This window comes from Diachasma alloeum, unplaced genomic scaffold, assembly GCF_001412515.2.
Source record: "Diachasma alloeum isolate Michigan unplaced genomic scaffold, Dall2.0 Dall_scaffold_00186, whole genome shotgun sequence".
Classification (NCBI taxonomy): domain Eukaryota; kingdom Metazoa; phylum Arthropoda; class Insecta; order Hymenoptera; family Braconidae; genus Diachasma; species Diachasma alloeum.
Window position 1 is genome coordinate 1,100,594 of NW_021680352.1, and position 23,024 is coordinate 1,123,617.

The 23,024-nt window shown below is 40.6% G+C and overlaps 1 protein-coding gene across 1 annotated transcript in view; it reads right to left on the reverse strand.

Moving 5' to 3' along the window:
* Positions 1–1,910: 1,910 nt before the first annotated feature.
* The window catches only part of LOC107048207, a 40,421-nt gene continuing 19,307 nt past the window's right edge, over positions 1,911–23,024 (reverse strand). The window contains exons 2-7 of the mRNA XM_029126776.1: positions 18,304–21,683; positions 13,235–13,360; positions 12,821–13,118; positions 7,882–8,063; positions 2,559–2,799; positions 1,911–2,348 (exon numbers count right to left, since the gene is read on the reverse strand). Of these exons, the coding sequence (XP_028982609.1) occupies positions 2,101–2,348; positions 2,559–2,799; positions 7,882–8,063; positions 12,821–13,118; positions 13,235–13,360; positions 18,304–21,683 (4,475 nt within the window). The 3' untranslated portion in view covers positions 1,911–2,100. The remainder of the gene's footprint in view (positions 2,349–2,558; positions 2,800–7,881; positions 8,064–12,820; positions 13,119–13,234; positions 13,361–18,303; positions 21,684–23,024) is intronic.

Sequence of the window (23,024 nt, forward strand, 5' to 3'; positions counted from 1 at the left end):
TTTTACTAAAATTTTAGGAAATTCTCGTTGAAATTCCATTTATTTTTTGCGCAGATTCTATTAAATATTTGATTTGAATTTCGAGATTTCTGTCTGAATTTTTCACTTGAAATTTTTTCTATTAAAATTATTTAGTCACGGGTTTTTTTAATTTTTTCAGCTATTTTTGTTGTGTTTTGCGTTACAGGATGCGACTAAAAAAAACTTGGAAAATTCATGCCCAAGTATTTTTATAGGAAAAATGATAAGAGAAGGACTTCTGGTGATAAAAATTTGGTACTCAAAATTAAAATTCCAAAATTAAGGGCCGTGAGGGTCATGAGGGTTATAATAAGGGTCAAAATAAGGACCACAAGGATCAGAATAAGGGTCACGAGGGTCAAAATAAGGATCATGAGGGTCATAATGAGGACCACAAGGGTCATAACAAGGGTTACGAGGGTCATAATAAGGGTTGTAAGGGTCTCAAGGATCAAAATAAGGAAAACAAGTGTCAGAATAAGGGTCAAAAGGGCCAAAATAAGGTCCACAAGGGTCAAAATAAGGTTCACGAGGGTTATAATGAGGCGCATCGAGGGAACGTATTCCCCCAGTTTAACAAAAATTCCCTACAATTTTAATAGAATTTTCTATTCAATTTTTTCATACGTGATCCTCCCTCATCATCTCTTTTTACTTTTTGTACGTCGTCAGCCTCTTGAAATTTACTTCTGAAGTAAATTGAAGAAGGTCATCTCGAAAAATGGCGCAAATATCACCTGATAAACCACTTAAAGATCTAGTAAGCAAGGGAGAATACAAATAACTGCAGGCAATCTCTCTCACAATGCACGAAGAAGAGTTCATGTCAATGTAATTTCCATTATTTTTCGGAATAATGTTTATAATAAATTCCTCTTCGTCTGCAGGCACCCAAATGCAGTAGAGGCTCCGTATAAGATACCTCGCGCTCCGAGCGCTCGAGGCCTACCCCCACTCTCGGCACTTCGATCGCCTCCCGAATGTTTATGTTCCGTGGGTTTCTTATAAGATACCTGTGGCCCCCGTCATTTTTCAACGGGAAGAGAGTAGTTATAAGGATCAAACGGTGTTGAGGGTCAAACGGGAGGGACGAACGAGGTGATCATAGGGTCTGAAAAATCAAAATCTATTGACAAAATAACCAGAATTTTAACGAAAATTCCCTACAATTTTAATAGAATTTTCTAATCAATTTTGAATAACGCAATAAGGGTCACGAGGGTCAAAATAAGGATCATGAGGGTCACAATGAGGACCACAAGGGTCAGAACAAGGGTCACGAGGGTCATAATAAGGGTTGTAAGGGTCTCAAGGATCAAAATAAGGAACACAAGTGTCAGAATAAGGGTCACAAGGGCCAAAATAAGGTCCACAAGGGTCAAAATAAGGTTCACGAGGGTTATAATGAGGCGCATCGAGGGAACGTATTCCCCCAGTTCACACAGAAAAATCAAAATCTATTGACAAAATGACCAGAATTTTAACAAAAATTCCCTACAATTTTGACCCTCATGATCCTTATTTTGACCCTCGTGACGCAATAAGGGTCACAATGAGGACCACAAGGGTCAGAACAAGGCTCACGAGGGTCATAATAAGGGTTGTAAGGGTCTCAAGGATCAAAATAAGGAACACAAGGTTTCCTTGTGGGTATTTTTTTTCAAGGTTTCTTGGTGTTTCTGTTCTGTCTTAGGGTCTAATGACCCTAAGGGGGGGTCACACCACTTTTTTCAAGTAATGGAAATATACATCGATTTTCTTTTCACTTTTCCCATCGAAAAATCGTAATTGTTCGTCTGTGATTATTCTCGAGTCCACCAACAATCCCCCAACATCAGCTGCCCTTCTACCACGCGGGGTTATGTTTAGAGAGAAAAGGGAGCGCGGGCGATACAAATTCAAAACATTAAACACATAAATTGATTAGTTATCGATATTCATTCGGTAAAAATGAAAATCGCGCGTAGTCCCGGGATTCCCCCAATCAACTCCCTCTGTCCCCAAGGTATCTCACACGAAGCCTCAACTCCACCTCCAATTTCACGATTATAAATATCGAATTTTGAGGATGATAAGTACTCAGTCAGCGCATTCAGAGGCAAAACTCTCAAGATCGACGTAATGTCCATTCATATTATCCTCGAGCAACTGAGCGAGATCCCTCCTGAGTGTTTGAAACTCGGGCCGACGATCGGGATCGGCATGCCAGCACCTGGCAATCACCCTGAAGAGCTCACTGCGGCAGTGCGAGGGCCTCTCCAGTCTATAGCCATTCTGTACGTTCCGCATGACCTCGCGCGCTGCCATGTCCGGGTACGGCGTGGAACCTGCAGAGAAGGCATCACCGTTACTTATTTACCTTTTTTCCCTCCCCGTTTTTTTTTTTTTTTTTTTCAAACACAACCGCGGGGCGAGAAACAACATCAGTATTATCATGAAATAACTTGTTCAGGTTGAGTCCAACACTTCCTGGATTAACCCCTACACCGAGAGGACAAGCGCTCTCGCTACACATAACACTGATTTATTGAATTTACCTAGGGTTACGATCTCCCACATGAGTATGCCGAAACTCCATACGTCGGTTTTTGTTGTGAAGAGGGAGTAGATGAGGGATTCCGGGGCCATCCACCTTATTGGCAGGGCATTTCTGCCGTGTCTCGTCTCGACGCATTCGCCATCCTCGTTGGCGAACCTCGACATACCGAAGTCCGCTATCTTACAGAGTTTGTTGTGATCCACCAGGACATTTCGCGCTGCCAGATCACGATGGATTATCTGGAATGGTGAGTTCAATTTTTAATGTTTAGACACTGTTGGCAATTTTTGAAATTTTTTAGTGAAATTCCCGTGGAATTTCAAGGGGGCTCAGTTCGGTTATTCCAAGGAAATTAATGGAAATGAGGAAATTCAGACGAGAATATTTTAAATTTTCAATCTTGGTTTACAAAAATTGAAACATGTAACGTCTTGTGTCAGCAATCTAGTCTTCTGATGATAACAATTTGGTACTCGAAATTGAGACTTTGAAATTAAGGGCCATGAGGGTCAGAATAAGGGTTATGAGGGTCAAAATAAGGGCCAAAAGGGCTAGAATAAGGGTCAGATTGAGGATCTAAATAAGTGTCACAAGGGTCGGATTAAAGGTCCCAGGGGTCAGTGTAAGGGTTAAAAAGGTCAGAATAAGGGTCACGAGGACCAAAGTAAGGGCCAAAAGGGTTAGAATAAAGGTTGCAAAAGTCAGAATAAGGGTCAGAAACTAAAGGCCAAATTAAGGTTCTAAATAAGTGTGACAAGGATCAATTTAAAGGTCACAGAAGTCAGAGTAAGGGTTATAAGGGTCAGAATAAGGGTCACGCGGGCCAAAAGGGTCAGGATAAGGGTCGCGAAAGTCAGAATAAGGGTCACAAGGATCAAATTAAAGGTCACAGGGGTCAGAATAAGGGCCAAAAGGGTCAGAATAAGGATTGAAAAAGTCAGAATAAGGGTCACGAGGGTCAATGTAAGGGTCCAAATAAGCGCCATCGGGGTTAAAAACCAAGAGTCAGAAACTAGAGGTCACCAGAGTCAAAATAGGAGTCCCGAGGGTCAGATTAAGGGTCTGGGGGTCCGAAACGGTCACGAGAATTGGATTTTCTATCAAATTTGAAATTTCATGATTTTCACTCTCCTCCCCACCTCCTGTTTCCTCCCAAAATCATCGAAATTGCCCACAAAAATGAAACTCAGTCCTGAAATTTGTGGAAATCTCCACTTCCATCAGACAAAACCAAACCTGAAAAACCTCGACACGCAACATTGTCGCATAAAAATATTCCCTCCCATCAACCCGATAAAAGTGTGAAGCGGAAGTACTTCAAGCCGCGAAGACTTCCATATTCGCTAAAGCAGTAATGGCGTTTACGGTGGAGGACGAGCCCCATAATTATCTTAAATACCGGTCATGAGAGGCAGCCGCGGTATTTCCTTACTTTTAGTAATAATTAAGTAATGCTGAGGGCCTTTGTACTCGCTCGAAAAAAAAACAGCAATTGCGCACGATTTTTTGACGCCCCTTATGCAACACGTTAGGGTGAAAAATATGTTGTAAGGATTAAACATTTCGATGTCGTATTTTTTCCTCATCCTACACTCAGAGAAGACGACAAAATTCTCAAACAAGTCTTACTTGTGCCAAGAAAATTGTCCTCTATATGAGATATTTTCATCCTGAAAAGGCACCGTCTGGTGTGAATTATCCGCCTGTTGAGCCAAATATTTCGTTGCTGTCGAAAGCAGAACAATTATTCATGTTTGAGACTTTAAGGGTGCCAAGTGAATTTGGCGATGACCTTGAAAATTGACATTCACCAACAAAGTTATAATTTGTTTAATTAATAGTATTAGACAGATGGTGAACATCGGTGACAGTTTTAAAATTTTAGAACTTATGGATATCGAGAAATTAAATAAACAAAATCAGTCTTATACACGGCCTCTTATGGAGTTTTGATTAAATTGAACGTTTCAACCCCCTAGGAACTCAAGAAAAATTTGAAAAAATTTGAAGATATGGGGAATGATGTGTTCAATGTGATGGCGACAAAAAACAATGGGGTACCGGGGTGAATAAGAGAGATATTTCAACCCGCCGTACCCATTTGATCCCATGCTTTCTCGAGGTTCGTCACGCGAAATAGAGGATTTTCCGCATTTATTTTCTCGATGTCTAGTTCCGGTTGCGGGTTTGAAATTTCGTCGGATGTATTCATACATATTTCTCCAGTGATGGAGGGAAAGAAAAAATTTTTTTGAATCTTTTTTCAAATTCACTTTGCACCCTTAAAATTCAGTAGCGAAGCGTTAAACCGGGTTAAGTCGATTTTGACTTTTGGCCATTTTTTGACAAATACCTCGGAATCTAAGAGAGATAGCAAAATTTTGCTCATTACCTTTTTTACAACCCTCAGTTGGCTCTACAAAAAAGGTCATGACAAAAATTTTTCTATCTCTTTTAGATTCCCAGATATTCGTTAAAAACTGGCCAATAGTCCAAATCGACTTGACCCGGTTTACCGCTTCGTTACTGAATTCCAACCAAATTCTTTTTTGGCAATTTTCAACTAGCCATTTTGTTGGCCCAAACAAGACTTGTTTGACAACGCGTTTGTTTTTCCCTCAGTGCAGGGCGGTATTGTATGCAAATACATTTGCTATCCCCAGCTGCCTCCGGCAGATGCAGCCCGACGATTAACGAACATCTTCCTAGTCGTCTGGTAAATTGACTGTACATACTATCGCGGGACAAATAAACAACAAAAGGTGATGAAAAAAAAAGTCATCGCGGACGAGGAAGATGTGATTATAGGACGTGTCGATGGCTTTGACGGAGGTAGAAATGATTGCGCCATAAAATACATCGTCCATTTATTTGTCCATGTTTTTAACGATTTTCCAGGCACTGAGGAGCATTCACTTGGGCTCAAATTTATGCCGGAATATATGACTTGCTGACGGTATTTAACAGTTACCAATGCAAACTCGCGGGTTATTGCCCAGGAGGATTAGACATGTCGTAGGATTTATCCCCGGTTAGCAATAAAAATTCCTAGGGGGATGGAGGAAAAATGTGCGAGAATTTAGGAGAAAAAATGACGACTCAAACTATCAACTCCACTAGGGACGACATTCCTGGATCGTCCAATTACAGATATCCATAAATGTGAATGTTCGTTTCAGCCAATTAGAGTGAATCGTTTCAGACTTATTCTCTCCCCTCCTTTGTGTACATCTGATCAAGTGGTGAAACGATTCAGTTTTCAGTTTTATCTTTTCATTTCTCAAAGTCCAACGACACTCATAGGACAGGTTCGTAGCGCGCGCTCGGGTATTAGCATAAATTTTTACGCGTTATTGGTGACTTTTTTCCGTTGTTTTGCGGTGGGTAAATAGATGTGGAGACCTGGGGTAATGATGTTTTGTCGGGACATCGGTGGGAGACAATAATAAACCGTAAGGATGATAACGAAATAAGGTGGCGCCTGTTACACGCTAATTTGTATTTATCGTCATCGCTCGGTGGATTATTGCTCGATCGGCCTTGATGCCGAGGCAGTCAGCGGGCAACAGTGCCGACACACATTTTCGAGGGAGGATCAAAGTACGCCAGTCGGCCAGCGGGTTCAACTCGCGTACATCTGGGTATCGCCGATTTTTCATCTTCCCTCTCTTCGGGGGGATTTTTTTTTCTTCGATTTGTCCCTGAGTTGTACAAATATTTGAGATCGAATATCGCGGACCTGGAGAACCGGTACTCTTCATTTGTATTTCTCTTGTTCTCTTTTATTTCTCAATTCAGTAGCGAAGCGGTGAACCGGGGAAAGTCGAAAAATGTAAATTTCAGAGGAGAGCGAACTGATAGGGACTGGCCTTTTGTGAATTTAATCAAACTCAGGCAAGGGTTTCGCTCAGTATCGAGAGAGATTTTAGCGTGATGAGTTGCAACTTCTGCAGACTAGGGGAGGATGGGGCAAAACGGCCCCCTTTCAATCGTCAATATTTTCCGATTCAATAATCCGATTGGGATGAGTTAGAGCTCGTTTTGAAGAATGAAGAATTATCTTCCAAAGGAAGTTGAAACTGGGAATTTTCACAATGTCATTCACAAGTTATTGACAATTGAAGGGGGGCCGTTTTGCCCCACCCTCCCCTATTTTTTAACAATTTTTATCGACTTGGCTCGGATTGTTTTCCACACTCGAAGAGTTAAATCGACTTAGCTCTCGCGATTTTCCCCTCCCACCGAGTTATGTCGACTTAACAGCCACTCGATAAAAAAAATTGAGTGACAAATTATCAGGTGGAGGAATTTAATTAATTTTCCTTTATTCTAAAGTCATAATAATATATTCTATAGTCGGTAATGTGGGAAAGCTAGAAATCCAATTCTTTAATTCAAACTACTCCAAGTTAAGAAGAATATTAAGAATACCCATTGAATCCATACAAAATGAGCTAAGTCGACTTGGCTCATTTTTTAATAATTTTTTTCGGATTATGTCGATTTAGCTCCTCTGAAATGGATTTTTCCCAAAATTGCAACTTGACCCGTTTTATTTCAGTTTAATTAATTTGATTGATTAATTTTCCAGGAACAATTAGTCCCGAAAAATTAATTATAAATCTGAAAAATTCAGGGAAATTTGGCCTTGAATTCCAGATTCTTCTGAATTTTCAGGGAATTCCTTAAAAAAATCCTGAAATTTCATGAAAATTTGTAGAAATTAGGGAAATTCGTACTGAATATTGAATTTTCAATTTATAATTGAAAATACAGGAAATTTCATTTTTTTTCAATTCTCAATTAAAAATTCAGTCAATATCTCGGAATCTAGGGAGGATAGCAAAATTTTTGTTATAACATTTTTCGTGGAGCTGCTTGAGTGCTACAACAAATGCAGTTACAAAAATTTCGCTATTTCCCTTAGATTCGGAAATATTCCTCAAAAACTCAACTGGGAGATAAGTCGACTTATCTCTGTCTACCACTTTACTACTGAATTTAAATATGTTCAGGAAGTTTTTCTGTTTTTGCTGCAAAAAATTAGGAATACCCTGCAAATTTTAAGGAATTTCCGCATTAAAATCACAAAATTCCGTGGAAAAATCGAAAGAAACTGTAAATTTCCGAATAATTCACAATATTGAAGGTTCAACTGATTTTCAAAAAATTCATAATTGCCATTAAATTCCATTAGAATCTGAAAAATCACGATTTCCTCCCTAAATCGAATGCATCCCTCGTCAAAATTGCGAGCCAATTGTCCCCGAAATTTCAATTTTCCCAAAATCCCAAAATCCTCAAATCATCTTCAAATGTACCTTTTTGGAGGCGAGATACTCCATTCCCCTGGCCACACAATAACCGAAGACCGTGAGGTCTCGGGACGTGAGGGCTGCCGAGTCCTCGCTGAAATTGTAGAAGTCCTGTCGCGTTCGGTGGTCCCTCAAGTAGGCCAACAGCTTCCCATACATGACGTACTCCAGTATCAAGTAATGTGGCTCTAAAAACATTGAAAAGTATGAATAACGATTTTTCTGGTGCGTCACAGAGTCGAGAAATCTCTGGAAACACGTTTGTACTATTTTTATCTGGACCAGGAAAACGCAGGGGAAAAATAAAACGCGGATAACAGGAGAATCGTAAAACCAGTGGAGTGTCATGTTGAAGTTTGACTGTGATACGATACAAATGCGGGCTGGGGAATAATCGCTGTCCAGCCAATGATGCAAATGCCATTTGTCAACTCAACGTGCGTCGTGCCTTATCGTTTTACGTTTTGAGTTATAAAATTCCGCAGTGCAACGTGCAACAGCAACAGTAATAAGTCAGAACAAAACATTATTGAGAAACATGGAATGGAGTTACAGTTGACGTTGAGCTGACGCTGCACACACCCCATCCAAAAAATATATATTTGAAAAATATATATGGCCCACTCCATAATTCCATTTTTTTTTTTAAATATTTTTAAATATATATAATATGTATGTGTGGTATAATATATAATATATAATATATAATATATAATATTTTTCAAAATATAAATTTTTCGATGTGGGGCTGGGAACTTCTGAAATCATGGTGTCACATGCCACCGAAATCAATTTGCAGTCAAGTCGGAAATCATTGAAATCACTGGCATAATTGAAATCACCGAAATCTCATGATTTCAAACTGTGAAGTCATTTCGTGACATCATCTGCAGTCAATAAAATCAAAGAAATCAGTATGTCCATGTGACCGACGTCCAAATCTCACTTTACATCCACAAAGCAAAATCATTATCATTATTTTTCTTGCGAATATCTTGGTATATTATGAGAAAAGATTAAGATACGTTACTGCCGCAGCCAATGACGGCTCAAGGCTATATCGACATCAAACAGTATCAAAAGACTATTTCACCTCCAACTTTTGATGATAAGGGGAACTTGACAATTGACCAATGAATTTTGAGAGAAGTAAACAAATACTTTTAGAATTCGTCATCATAGTTTATTAGATATACTAGTAATAATTTGTAATTGCTCGTCAATATTTCGTGACAATAAATTCAATAGTTCTGATGAATAATTCTTTGGTATCAATTATTATTTCGGTTCAGTGAGATTTCAATGATTTCAATGAGCAGAAGTCATTGATTTCAGTTGGATGAAGTCGATGAAATCATGGTGAGTCATGAGATCACCGATAATTATGCTTGAAATCGCTGAAATCATAAATTCAATGAAATCATTGAAATCATTAACGTAATCGAGTGAAATTGACTGCATTTAGCAGTCATAGTGTCACTCCATCTTGGAGTTCCCAGCCCCTCGTCTGTCCACGAAGTGAAAAATTTTTGAATAATTGTTTTTCAGTGCAAGGGCCGCTGGCAGGGTAATGTAAGCCCCGTGAAATGTGATAAAACGGCGGATGCTAGGCGGCATCTTAATCCTAAGCCCTCACAGCCACTGGCCGGTAGTGCCTGTTGATACCAACAATTTCACCTTGAGGACTCGAAGCATTCAATTTGCAATAAACTCCGGCCATTTTCACGTGGCTACTGCCACTTGAAAATCTTTACTGCTGAAAAAATGATAATGGAAACCTTGACCGGACAATCTGCCACTGTGGAGACTATTTTTAGTTTAACAGTTATGCACTTCGCAGGACATTTTCGCGAATTTGATAGCAGCGGTCGGTTATGGGTCTTGATGAGTTACAAAGCTTTATGAGACGGTTAATTTTTTAGGTTTCAGGGACCATCAATTCTCCCGCGGTTTGTGATAAAGCTGATGTATTCCTCAGCAAACCGGGGGCCCTTGAGAAAAAAAAACAATTTACAGAGGTGAATTTCTCAGTCCACCGCCTAAATTCGTCACGACAAAAAGAATCTCTTATTTTTAGTCCTGAAGAAGTTGTGAATATTTCCAGTTGCTGTAAAGAATTTATCATCCCTTTTTTTCCCGAGTATATATGTAACTCGGAGGAATGCTTAGAAGCCATAAATATCGCCATGAAGTTTCTTGTGCAGGTCGGATGTCGGAGATGGGCTATTGTGTATTATATGGTGGAAAAAAATTACACGTTGCCCAGGCGCGCAACCCTACAACGAGCCCTGAGGTACCAAGCAGGGCGCACCCTCCGCGCTGGTATGCCCAGCAATAAGATTTAAAAGTACGATCCGGTCCTCGGTTAATTTTGGTCTAAGTGGGCGGCAGAGTCACGATGTAAATTCCCTCTATATCATTTTTATGAGAGTTCTGCAGTGCTCCGGACCCCTTCGAGTAAAATTGCCCATCGCTTTCTGTTTATTATCAATTTTTATTTCTCACGTACACTGCTAACAATTTTTTTTACTGAAATTTCGGGGAATTTGGGGCAGTGGAAATTTAAAGTCTTATGGAAAAATTGATGAGAATTGTAAATTTCACAGCAATTATTCCGGGAAAATATCCTGAATTTTTTCATTGGAAAATTAATTGTCGAAATTAAAATTAATAGAAAAATTTAAAATTAATTAACTGAAATTCCGGGTAAATCGGACAGTCAAAAATTACGGAACGCTCTGGAAAAATTCCACATTTCGTTCCGGAATTACGAATAGGACACGTAATTTTTACTGAATATTCCTCTCCTTGCAGGTTCGGCGACTTCTCGCCAAAGCATCTGGCAACCCAGTTCAATTGAAAAATATTAAAATAAATCATAGTATGAGCAATAGTTATTCTGGTAATTTTGTTTTATAGTTTACAATAAATGCACCTGAGGAGGAATGCCCAGAGCATTCGAAACGTCGTGCAATTTTGACAGAATGCCTTGGAGTTTTTTCATTCTGTTTTGATTAATTTGAAGCAACTGACTGGAAATAATGGCCGGAGCTTATCATTATTATGGAAGAAACTACAGTCGGAACGTTAATATGTTTAAAATAAATCAATATATTTTTTTGTACGACTTCGCTGCTGAATTAGTGAAATTCCTCCGCATACGAATTTGAATATTCATTGTTACCCCCAAGTGCACGTTAAAAATGTAAATTCCCAACAGCAAAACTGGTATACAGAGGAATAATTGATCGTGACACGCGGCCGTGAATATTATCGCGTGGAAAATTGAAAAGGAATTAAACAAATGATAATTTCTGTCTATCACCTCGGCGGGTGAGAAGCGCTGAGGGGTTGAGGCGAGGGGGAGGTGCGATCACGCGAGAGGAGACTTTGCACGCGGACTTAATGGCGGTATTGTGCTATACAGCAAAGCGTTGTGGATCTCACGAGACGTACAGCCAAGTACCCAAGTACGTATGTAAATTTATTCGCGGATATGCGCAGGCAGAAGAGACGTAATGATCCGTCTCGTGTCTTCTCCGAGCCAACGGGGAGCGTCTTCTCTTCCCGTCTCATCGCAATAATTTTTTTTTTATTTCCCTTCAAACCTCGCCTCACCCTGAAAAACCAGTGGCAAGTTCGTCCGGACGATAAATTCACTGTTGACTGGCGGATGGAAATAAAATCGAGTGGCGTTGAGTGGCAATTGTTGCAATAATGAAGGATAAATAAAGCTGGGTAATAAGTTTGTTATTTAACGGGGGAAAAAATATAATTAGTTTCTAGGAATGATAATTGAATTCAATCTCGTACGCTATTTCTCACGTTTCGTATACCAACGTCGTGTCAATACTGTCTTGAGAGTTGACGTTCAAATGGTGAAATTGGCCAATTACTGTGTCACTCGGGCAACAATGGGGGAAGGAAAAATATGAATTCTTGGGTTGAATTATTTTGAGAAAACTTTCGGCGGACGGGAGTCGTTAATGTCAGTATAACTTGGTGCAGATGGAGAATTTTTCTTAGAAAGAGCCATTGCAATAATTTCTTGAATCTTCTCTTTTTTTTTATTTAACTAATTTATTTTTTATTTACTAAAGATGAAAGAAACGTGAAGTTGTTTTATATCGAAATATCTCGAAACTGCCTGATCGCTAATCCTCAATTCTGGTTGGTCAATGAGTCACGTGAAGTAGTCGCTGAAAAAAATCCCCGGTATTTTCAAATTCTTCAAATGCCGAAAAAATTTTCTGCGTCATATTTATCATTTTTTCATGTGTGAAGTTTATCTTTAGATCAAAACATATCTAAATTGTCTAATTGTTGATCATGAGAAAGATAAATAGTATTTCTAAATTTTTTCAACTCACAAATTATTCTTCACTTCCCAAATTCTAAACTCTACAAAATTCATGAAAATTCCTCGGTTTCCCAAATAATTCGAGAAAAATCTTTGAAGATCTACGGTTATCTGGAAAACTGAAATTTTCCGAATTCAAGAAATTTTTTCAGTTTTCTAGGAAATCAATTCATAACCCTCCCCTCATTTTTCATCAATTACAGATTTTAATCAGATTATTTCAAGTAAAAAAGAAAGAATTAATCGAAGATTAAAAATTATTCATTGATGTGTCACTCTTCACTCTTTTAATTCTCTTCAAGTCATTATCAATATTTATAGAACATCTATGAGTATATGAAGTTTAATAAATTCGATTTCTTCATTTTCCCAGTGCGCACAGGACTAGTCTATTCTATTCTGTACCGGTCTGTCTCTAAAAAGTATCGAAAGAGTTTCAAGGGGTCATAAAACTCGGAGAAATCATGAAATGTCCCCATTTATTCAATTTCATCCGCAATTGAATGAGATTTTGCCATTAAAAAAATGTAAAGTCTCTCGTGTCTACATGAACCACAAAATAAAAACGAAATAGGTAAAACTCACCTTCTTCAGTGCAGCAGCCCAGCAACGTAACGACATTGGGATGATTGCCGAGCTGCTGCATTATCTCCAACTCTCTGACTAAATCCTCCTTCTCCCTGGCCGATGCGCCCTCCTTAACCGTTTTAACAGCAACGAGCCTCGTTGTTCCCTGGTGACCGGTTAAATCGTCGGCCTCGGCCTTCCAAACTTGTCCGAAATTGCCCTGACCAAGTACAGTTTGCAATCTGAGCTTGTCACGTGGAAACTCCCAGCGCGACTCCTGGGACGACGGAGGCGGTGGTTTTTCAGCCTCGTGACACTGATTACATACAATAGAAACGGGTTATTAAAATATATTGATCATTACCCCGGGAATTTAAATCATGCAGATGAATATAAATTCATCACATTTTTCTTGAGCTCATTCTGGCTCACCAGATGCTGTATCCTCGGCAATTTTGTTATCGCTTTTTCAATCGATGTCTTGAAGTCCCCATTCTCGAGATTCAGAGCGTCTTTTCTGCAGCTTATCTCAGATGACGTGTCCGACTCCTCCAGCACCTGCATAAGCAAGGGAAAAGTTCAGTCGTGTAAATTTATTTTGATGGCGAGTTCGTTGACTGTGGGAATGGGACAATTGAAATTATCATTGTACATCGGTGAAACAAAATTTTTAAATCGTTCATACATATTAGTTCCAATAATTTAGAATCGTTTTATAACTCTTTTTGTCCATTCCAGTGAACCAAAAAAAATGAAATTAAAAAAAAATTTCCCCTTAATGGGATTCGATCGCGAGTCCTTCTGATCTGTAGTCAAATGCGCTGCCCACTGAGCTATCTAAAATTTTCTCGGAAGATCAATTTTTTTCGGGTATATAAATACCACATAGTGTTTTTGTTTGAATCCTCAAATGCGATTATCAACAATTAATTAACTACAACAATTAATTGACGGCGTCGATCATCAGCCAACCATCGGTGAAACAAAATTTTAAAATGGTTCATACATATTAGTTCCAATAATTTCTAATATCATCGTTTTATAACCCTCCTTATTCATTCCAGTGAACCAAAAAAGAAAAAAAGAAAATTGAAAAAAAAAAATTGCCCCCGACGGGATTCGATCGCGAGTCCTTCTGATCTGTAGTCAAGCACGCTGTCCACTGAGCCATTTAAAATTTCTTGCGAAGATGAAGTTTTTTCGGGTATATAAATACCACATGGTGTTTTTGTTTGAATCCTCAAATGCGATTATCAGCAGTTAATTAACTAATCTGTAACTCCGATGAGAAGAGTTGATTAATTAATTTACTATTCTCAAAATATTTGGGCTTTCGTTCGGGCTATCAATATCTATATTCTGTGTATTAGGAGAGAGCATGGGTGAATGCTATTGGTATCGATGTTTGGACGTATTGTATATATCGGTAAATCCTACATGGGATGTCTGCATTTTTCTCTTCAATTTCAGACTCGACGTCAATTACACTGAAATACGTCAAACAATTACTACGTAATTGTCTGCACAATTATCTGACTAGCGGTCCCATTAATCTTGAGATGTTCGGCGCCGGTTAATTACGAATTGCCGATGCGCAGATGAAGAAAATAATGTGAAAAATATCGATGAAGGGAATTGAAAACACGTTATTCGAGTGTGAGGACGCGGTCAAGAGGCCGATTGTTGACCTTGGAAATCCCAAATGAGAGGCTTCTGCGTTTAAAGAAATTAGTACCGACGCTTCCAGGTAATAAACAATTGCGTCGGCGATGTACGAAGGCGTTAGTGATGCCGTAAATTTTCAACTCCCCTCGGGGACATTATGCTCAAGTGTAAAACGTCCACGCTGAGGCCAGTGATGTTGCAAATTTCGTATCGTCACGTCTTGACTCACAACAAAATTGAGTTTAATGGGTTTTTCGTTACTCAAGCCGGGGAATGTTCATTTTATTGAGTGAATTGCATGCTTGGGGAGTAGGGTCAGTTGGGAAGTTATGGATTCAAGAAAAAATAATATTTTCCGTCGGTTCGTCTCGTGGGCCTCGTCAAGGCTATTTGCCCTCGAGGCTTCGGGACGGAAGAGGAAAGCCTGATGTGTACTGTTGAATAATTTTGACTGAAATTTCCGGGATATTTCTTGCAATTTTTTAGCACTTTATAATTCCAGTGAAATTCCATGGAATTTCGTCATTAAAAATTAGAATTTTCTATGGAAAAATAAATTTTATAAAAAAAATAATTGATTAAAATTTGTCATTGAAAATTAACAATTTTGCAGAAAATAAATTTAGTAAAAAAAATTATTGACTAAAATTTTGTCAATTTTTTTCTGAAATCTGCAATTTCACGATTTTTCTCGTTCATCGAATTCAATGTGTGTTCTACCCTTAAAATTATTAGTCAACTGTCGGTGAAATTTCAAATTAAAAATTGCCATATTCCCGTTCTACTGAAATTGCAAGAAATTTCATCCTAGAAATACAAAATTTTATGAAAAAATGACGGAAAATCCTAAATTTCCGTTCAATTATTCCTAAAAAATTAATCGAAATAGGAAAACTCCTGTAAAAATTATCTCTCATTTTCAATTAATTAAAAATCCGGAGTAATTTGTTACTAAATATGCAAACCGTCATTAAAAAATCAAATAAATTATGGAACCCTCAATTTTCTGCTGCTCAAAAATCCCAATATCATTCAATTTTTTCCACCACAATAAGCGTTACAAGAAGACATTGAAAATCATAATAAACCAAAGAGTGAAAATCAAGGGCCCATTCTCGCTGACGACCCCCGAGCCCTTTGTATCCAGCAAAATGGTGAACCAATGGAACGAATTTCGATCGTAAACTGAGAACGTACAGGCATAAATTAAATTCCCAACCCGTCAACTAATGGGGAATGACCGCTGAATAGGCAGTACACGAGTGGGATGAAAATTTAATCGTCAAAGCGTAGTAAACTGTATTGAATATCGAATATAGTTGTGGCCTCGGGCCTCTGCGTGCGAATATTTAAATCAAAAACTCATTTTCCTTATTAGACTGGCGAGAAAATGAGTATTATCACTCATTCAAAGCCCGGATCCTTGGCCTCCTCTGTAAATAGCCAAAGCTTCGACTCTTATTAAAATCTTCCTTTTGTTCAGCTCTTAAGGATTTATATAAGTGACATCGATATGGAAACCGATTGCAACTATTAGCCCGCATTCTCCGTTAGGTATCGCATCATCGTGTCTAATCTCGGCGAGTCATTAACGATAATTGTGTTATTATCTGCAGACCCACACCACAAGCGCACATTAAAGAGAAAATTTATTGTGTTCATGAGGATGTGCGGCCTCGTCAGCGGCAAGGCCGTTTGTCCATACCAATTGATTTTTGACGGTGAAAATTTATTCATCAATTCACCCCAAGGGTATCAACACGGCTCATCTCTCGTATCCACTCATGAAATTGATTCTTAATATTCTTAATATCCTCAGTGCAACGAAAAATTGCAGGGGAGAAATCAGATACAAGGATGACACGTTTAAAGTGATCACTGGCCTCAATCGCAGGACGAATCTGCCGTCTTTCCATTGAGATTTAATCACCGACAATCAACCGGGGAAGAAGATTCAACCACCACACGTGGGTCAAAACTCCTCGCACAACTCTGTCATTACGATCTTGGCCGTGAAGCGTATTCACAATCGCGTGCGCTTTGTATGATCAGAGCTGGGCACTATTTTATGGAAATGAAACGGAAATACTATTTCAAAAGGTTCAGCACGATGAAATACTATTTGAAATATACATTTCAAGTTGATTATTTCGATCGATCAAATAGTATTTATTCATATTTCTTTTTGAAATTGAAATAAAATAGTTATTTGATATTTCATTTCAACGAAACAGAAAATTAAATATAATAGTATTTACTATTTCAGTTCACTATTTCACTATTTGGTTTTACATGAAATAGTTTTTTTGTCTACGCATATTTCGCATTCCTATTTCTTATCATCTTCATTGTTTTCTCGTGGTGATATAATCGCAGAACTGGGCACTATTTTGTAAAAATCAAATAGAAATACTATTCCAAATAGTTGAGTACTATGAAATACTATTTGAAATATATATTTTAGGTTGACTATTTCGATCGATCAAATAGTATTTATTTACATTTCTTTTTGAAATTGAAATAAAATAGTTATTTGGTATTTCAGTTCAACGAAAGAGAAAATGAAATAGTATTTACTATTTTATTTCACTATTTCACTATTTGGTTTTGCATGAAATAGATTTTTTTGCTACGAATATTTCGCTTTCATATTCCTTATCACCTTCATTGATTTCTCGCGGTGACATAATCGCAGAACTGGGCACTATTTTGTAAAAATCAAATAGAAATACTATTCCAAATAGTTGAGTACTATGAAATACTATTTGAAATATATATTTTAGGTTGACTATTTCGATCGATCAAATAGTATTTATTTACATTTCTTTTTGAAATTGAAATAAAATAGTTATTTGGTATTTCAGTTCAACGAAAGAGAAAATGAAATAGTATTTACTATTTTATTTCACTATTTCACTATTTGGTTTTGCATGAAATAGATTTTTTTGCTACGAATATTTCGCTTTCATATTCCTTATCACCTTCATTGATTTCTCGCGGTGACATAATCGCAGAACTGGGCACTATTTTGTAAAAATCAAATAGAAATACTATTCCAAATAGTTGAGTACTATGAAATACTATTTGAAATATATATTTCAAGTTGACTATTTCGATCGATCAAATAGTATTTATTTATATATCTTTTTGAAATTAAAATAAAATAGTTATTTGATATTTCATTTCAACGAAACAAAAAATGAAATAGTATTTACTATATTATTTCACTTTCCTATTCCTATACAATATTTCGCTTTCCTATTCCTTATCACCTTCAGTGGTGACGTAATCGCAATGAATTTGATATCTTGAAAAATTGTTGTTTCTAATTATTGTTTCTCAGTTCTCAGTGTTGTTTCCGTTCTAATTTCTTCTCTAGAAAAAAAAATTTTCAAGTAACGAAAAAAAAATTGAAGAAAATGCGCGGAATTATTTCAAAGAGCAAGTTCCTCGATCCACCTACTTAAATACCATTTCCTTTGCGATGTTCAATAACTCCAAAATAGTAGTTAATCATAACTATTTGAAATAGTATTCCAAATAGTGTTTCACCAGCTCTGCGCATGATACCGTCCAAAATTTTTCAACGATCAACAATCATCAGATACACCCACCCATCACTCAAAAAAGATCGACGAAGGTGGATGAAAAACCGAGCGGACAAAAAAGAGGAAATCGAGCCGAGGAATTTTACGACACGCTTGCCCGACCCCAGACCGCTCGTTATCCACACCAGTGTCATAATTCACGGGATCGTCGACTGGTAAAGGGTATCAAAAGCCAAATAAACAAATAAATAAATCTGATAATGAACGACGATGACAGTGAAAATTTACCTTTCGATTTCTAATGATCAGTCTTCTGAGGATGAGCCCAACACCAACGGCTATTGGGAAGACAACTAACGTAGCTAGGATATAACTAACAATTGCAACAGTCTCCTGGGTGGCTAGGGTATCGCCATCGTGTCTCTTGGTTATGACCTCACTGACATTGAGCACGTCCCTGGGGCTCTCGGCGATCGTGCCGGGCCCAAAGTAACTCGCATTCAACTCAGGATGATAGCCACTGTATTCCGGTGGTCCCGAATTATAAAAAAGTGGCCTAGCACGTGTTTTATTAGCGGAAGCCGATGCATTTGACCATCTGCCAGGGCTATCCTGAACTTCCCGGTTCACATCTTGCCGATTTTTACTCGTTCTCGTTGAATTAACAGCCCCACCATCCTCGGAATCCGCCACCCAATCGTGTTTATTGCCGATCGCATCCTCCGCCGGTCGCACTGTGACAGCTTCCGCTGGCGGAGTTAATGTCATTGCTCCGGGGTCAGGGGTTAGTCTCGTCGGCGGAGGGGCTGTTGTGCCCTCGCCCTCCAGTGGATTTTTCATCGTGCCATTCAAGATGTTAGAGTTATTGTACAGCTGCATTATGGGAAGAACATCGTCCTTATCCTTGCTTTTGTCGGAGAGATTTCTACCTCTGACTTCTGGTGACCTCTCACCCACCTGCGGTTTGGCCGTTACCATTTTCGCTTCAGAGGTCATCGGGTTGTCCCCGAGCCTCGTGACCTCAGGGGGTAGTGTCGTCATGGTTGTTTCGGGCTTCAAGGTGGTCTGGGCACGGTACATCTTTTGGATTTCCGAGGGATCGAGCTCCTTGTCAATGCCGAAGGGCTTCTCCGGATTTTTCGGCCCGGCCGCGTCAATCGGCTCGTCCGGCTCGTCCCTAGTGACCTTATTCAATCCATTCAGAATGACCGGTGTTACCGGGAAAACCGGCGGTCTCGCGGTTGTCGTTGCTGATGCGCTTCTCATTGTTGGGCCCAGTGACCCCATTGTCGAGGCTTCGACAGTCCCCACTGTCGTGGCCTCCGCCGAGCCGTAGGATTCACTGTATTCACTCGGAACTGTGGTGACCGCCAATTTGTCATCTCCCCTGGCACTTTCCTCAGTCCTGTTGGGCTTGGACTGCTCACCGCTACTCACCGGTGGCACATCGAGAATTGTGAAAGGCGACAGGGTCGTCCGGTCGTCAACTAGCTTCCCCATCGCGTCAATATTCCCTGTTTTGTTATGCAAAGTCACCTCATGGTCACTCCGCGTTTTATTGTCCATTGACCTGTACCCGAGATGTCTCTCTTCACTCTTCAATCCCTTGACCCTTCTACCACCGGTGTCACCACGCCTCCTCTTGAACTCTCTATCCTCACTCGTCCGCTGATTCAACACAGCACTTGCCGATTTTCTCATAAATCTACGATCACCACTTGTCTCCCTCTCATCGTCAGCCCTCGCTGTGTCGTTCCAGCGGACTGTCGATGCACCGTCAGCATCAATTCCACTCGTCACAGTGTTTTCCGTTGTGAAATTCACGTCAATCGAGTTCACTGTGTTATTGCGCGATGTATTCCGCTGTTGTGTTAGTCTTCTACCGCGATCCCCCACCAGCGTTGTGGTTTCAACGGCGGCCGGATCACCACTGGCACCAGCGGACGCGCGCGCCGACTCTATACCTACAACGCCGGAAAGTGGAGGAAGGAGTCCAGCCTCATCATCATCATTTTCTTTTTCCTCTTCCCCTTCCGATCCCGGGGTTTTCAGCGCTGTCGCTGCTGCTGTCTTCTCACTTGGCCCAGGTCCAGTGTAGTTGCGTAACAGACGAGTTACGTTTGTTATGGTGTAGGTGTACGGATGCGTTGAAGCAACAGGTGGGACCGTCTCCGTTAGATCCGTTGAGTTCGTTAACGATGCTGGCGACCTCTCCGTTGTGACCGCAGCGGTTGCCGTTGCGACTGGCGCGGCCGTCGAATTTTCGGCGTGCGCCGTCGCTAATCCGTCGGCCGTCGGCTCCGTGACGACTATCCTCAGGGACGAATGCGGCTGACGGAGATCGTCGGATAGTGTGGGGGTGTTTGGTGTGAGGTCGTTGACCGTCGACGCGTCCGTCGACGAGGATAACGATGTCACTTGGTCGACTGACATCCAGGTCGACAGTCTCGTCAGCCGACGGAGCTCGTCGTTCTCCGTTGTGACGACCACGGCGCTCGCCTCCGTCGTCACCGCCTCGTCAATCGTGTCACTTCGGGAAATCGAGTCGCTCTTTTTACTTCTGAAGAAGCGATGTTTACCAGCCGAAGTTGACGCGTCGTTTTGGTAGTCGTCCGGCAATTCGCCGGGATATATCGTCGTTATGACGTCAGATCCAGTCATTTCACTCTCGGTACCGTTGTCCTGGCGTACCGGCGGAATCTGGGTTGAATCTGTCGTGCTGTTGGCCCAGTGGGTCGAACTTCCTTTTCCCTGATCGGCAATCGCCAGCTGGTTGGCGTGAGCGGACGAGTCCACTTCTGTCTCGCTCTTGTTTCTATTCGTTAAAATAACGTTCGTGACTATTGTCGGATCTGATGGCCTAACCGGTGGCTTTCTAGAGTAAATACCGGTATTTCTGAATGCATTCTTTGTCTTGAGGATTTTATTCCTCTCGACTGTCGACTTCTCCAGGGCAATGTCCATTTCCTCGTTCATGATGTCCTCGAGTTTGGGAACTGAACTGAGAGTTGTACTGAATCTCTTTGGATTAAATCTCCTTCGGGAGTTTACGGACGTCGGCGAGGCCGATGTCACCTCCACCGAGTTGTTGCTCGTTGTGTTTTCGGGGTGAATTTTCTGGCCGAAATACAGAAACTGCGTCATGTCCTCCACGGGAATGTTACTTTCCACCGGCCTGAAGTGATTGTAGAGCGATTCCGGCATCGCAACAGTGTTTTTCCTCCGCGAAACGTCATCCGGGCTCTTCTGGCTTCTCGAAGATATCGATGAGTTTCGCGATGCATTAACATCTTTTTTCGTGTTATTGCCGAACTCCGGGATAAATGTCGATGTGTTTTCACTGGGATTTGAAGGCGCCTCGATAATTTGCATTGTAGACGGTGTTATCTCCGCGTCCTCATCGTCCTCGACTATTTCAGCGATCTGATCGCCCATTGGTGCTGTGACAAAAACACCGTGTCGTGTCTCCTGCCCCTCCAGCATGTCCAGGGGATCCTTGGATACATTGCCAACTGGTTTTGGAGTTCTCGGTGTAATCGATCTTGGTGCCAGGATCTGACGTCTTCTAGCTGCCAGAATGTGGCGGAGAGCTTGCTCTCGTTTGGCTTTATTCGCCGGAGGCTCCGCGTGAAGGGCCATTCTCCCCTGTCTGTGATCTCCAAATGCATCTGTAATCAAAATAGAAGAGAAATCGTTTAAAAAGTGTCCGTGAATTGCGGTTCATTGGAACAACATGTTCTACTTTTTTTTTTCGTAAACACAACGGTTTTCTGAACCTTCTAAGTGGTTCAATCTCGTCGCGCATGATTGACGCATCGGTGTTGAGTATCCGAGGTTTTAAAATACCGGAAAAATATCGGGATTGATAGGGGAAAAAAATTCTTGTCGACTCACGTCACGATTCCGTGAGCCAAAGTGCATTTACAATGGTTCTAACGGTCATGTTTCTCTTGTCCAATTCTATCGGAATATTCTTGCAAAGTTGACGGCGGCATCGAGGGGTTAAGAGATACTCGCTATTTACAGTCTCAAGGTCGCAGGGTCGCCGACCAATGTGCTGTATCTCTTCATTATATGAACTCTAGGCGGAGTTTCATACGACGGTTTTATTGGCCATTCGACCTGATCCCTTCGAGGGGCCTCAACATTTCCTGGGTAATCTACATAATTCAAATTAATCATGAACAGTGATGCCGCGAAACGAGAGGATACGAGAAGATACAGCTTCTCGTCTCGTAACGGAATACGAGAGCAATTTCTTCTCTCGTCTCGTCGAGAATTGAGAGATTCTCTCGTTTCGTCTCGTTTCGTCTTGTCTCGTCTCGTCTCGTCTCGTCTCGTCTCGTTCCGTTTCGTCTTGTCTCGTCTCGTTTCGTCTAGTCTCGTTTCGTCTCGTCTCGTTTCGTCTAGTCTCGTTTCGTTTTGTCTTGTCGTGTCTCGTCTCGTTTCGTCTTGTCTCGTCTCGTTTCGTCTTGTCTCGTCTCGTCTTGTCTCGTCTCTAGAATCCAATTAGCAGAGAAAAAAATACACAGAGGGAGGCTCTCTCGACTCTGGTCTCGTCTCGTCTCATCATGTCTCTCGTCTCGTTTGTCTCGTCACGTCTCATTTCACTCGCGTCTAGCAGCATCACTAATCCCGAATAATTTCATCGAAACATCTGCCATCTCGCGTTCACAATCTCCCCACCTACGTCACACATACGGGATAAGCTCAATGAAAATTCCTTTGATCATCGACAAAATCACGAGACATTGCCAGCTGATCACAGGCGGCTCGACAATGGGCATGAGGTCACCTGGATTATACCGCTATTCCACTCTCGTCATGGCAAATCCTGTGGCAACAGGAAATGGAGTGTCACGGATGAAGAAAAACAGATAGACAATGCAATTAATCTTGAGTGTCTCTTGTGTCCAGCTGTGATCATCAATCCGATTGTTGGAGACATCAACACGTTGAAACGAAGAATGCTGGTGTTGGCTCCAGGAAGCTGTCCCGGTGGGCGCGAG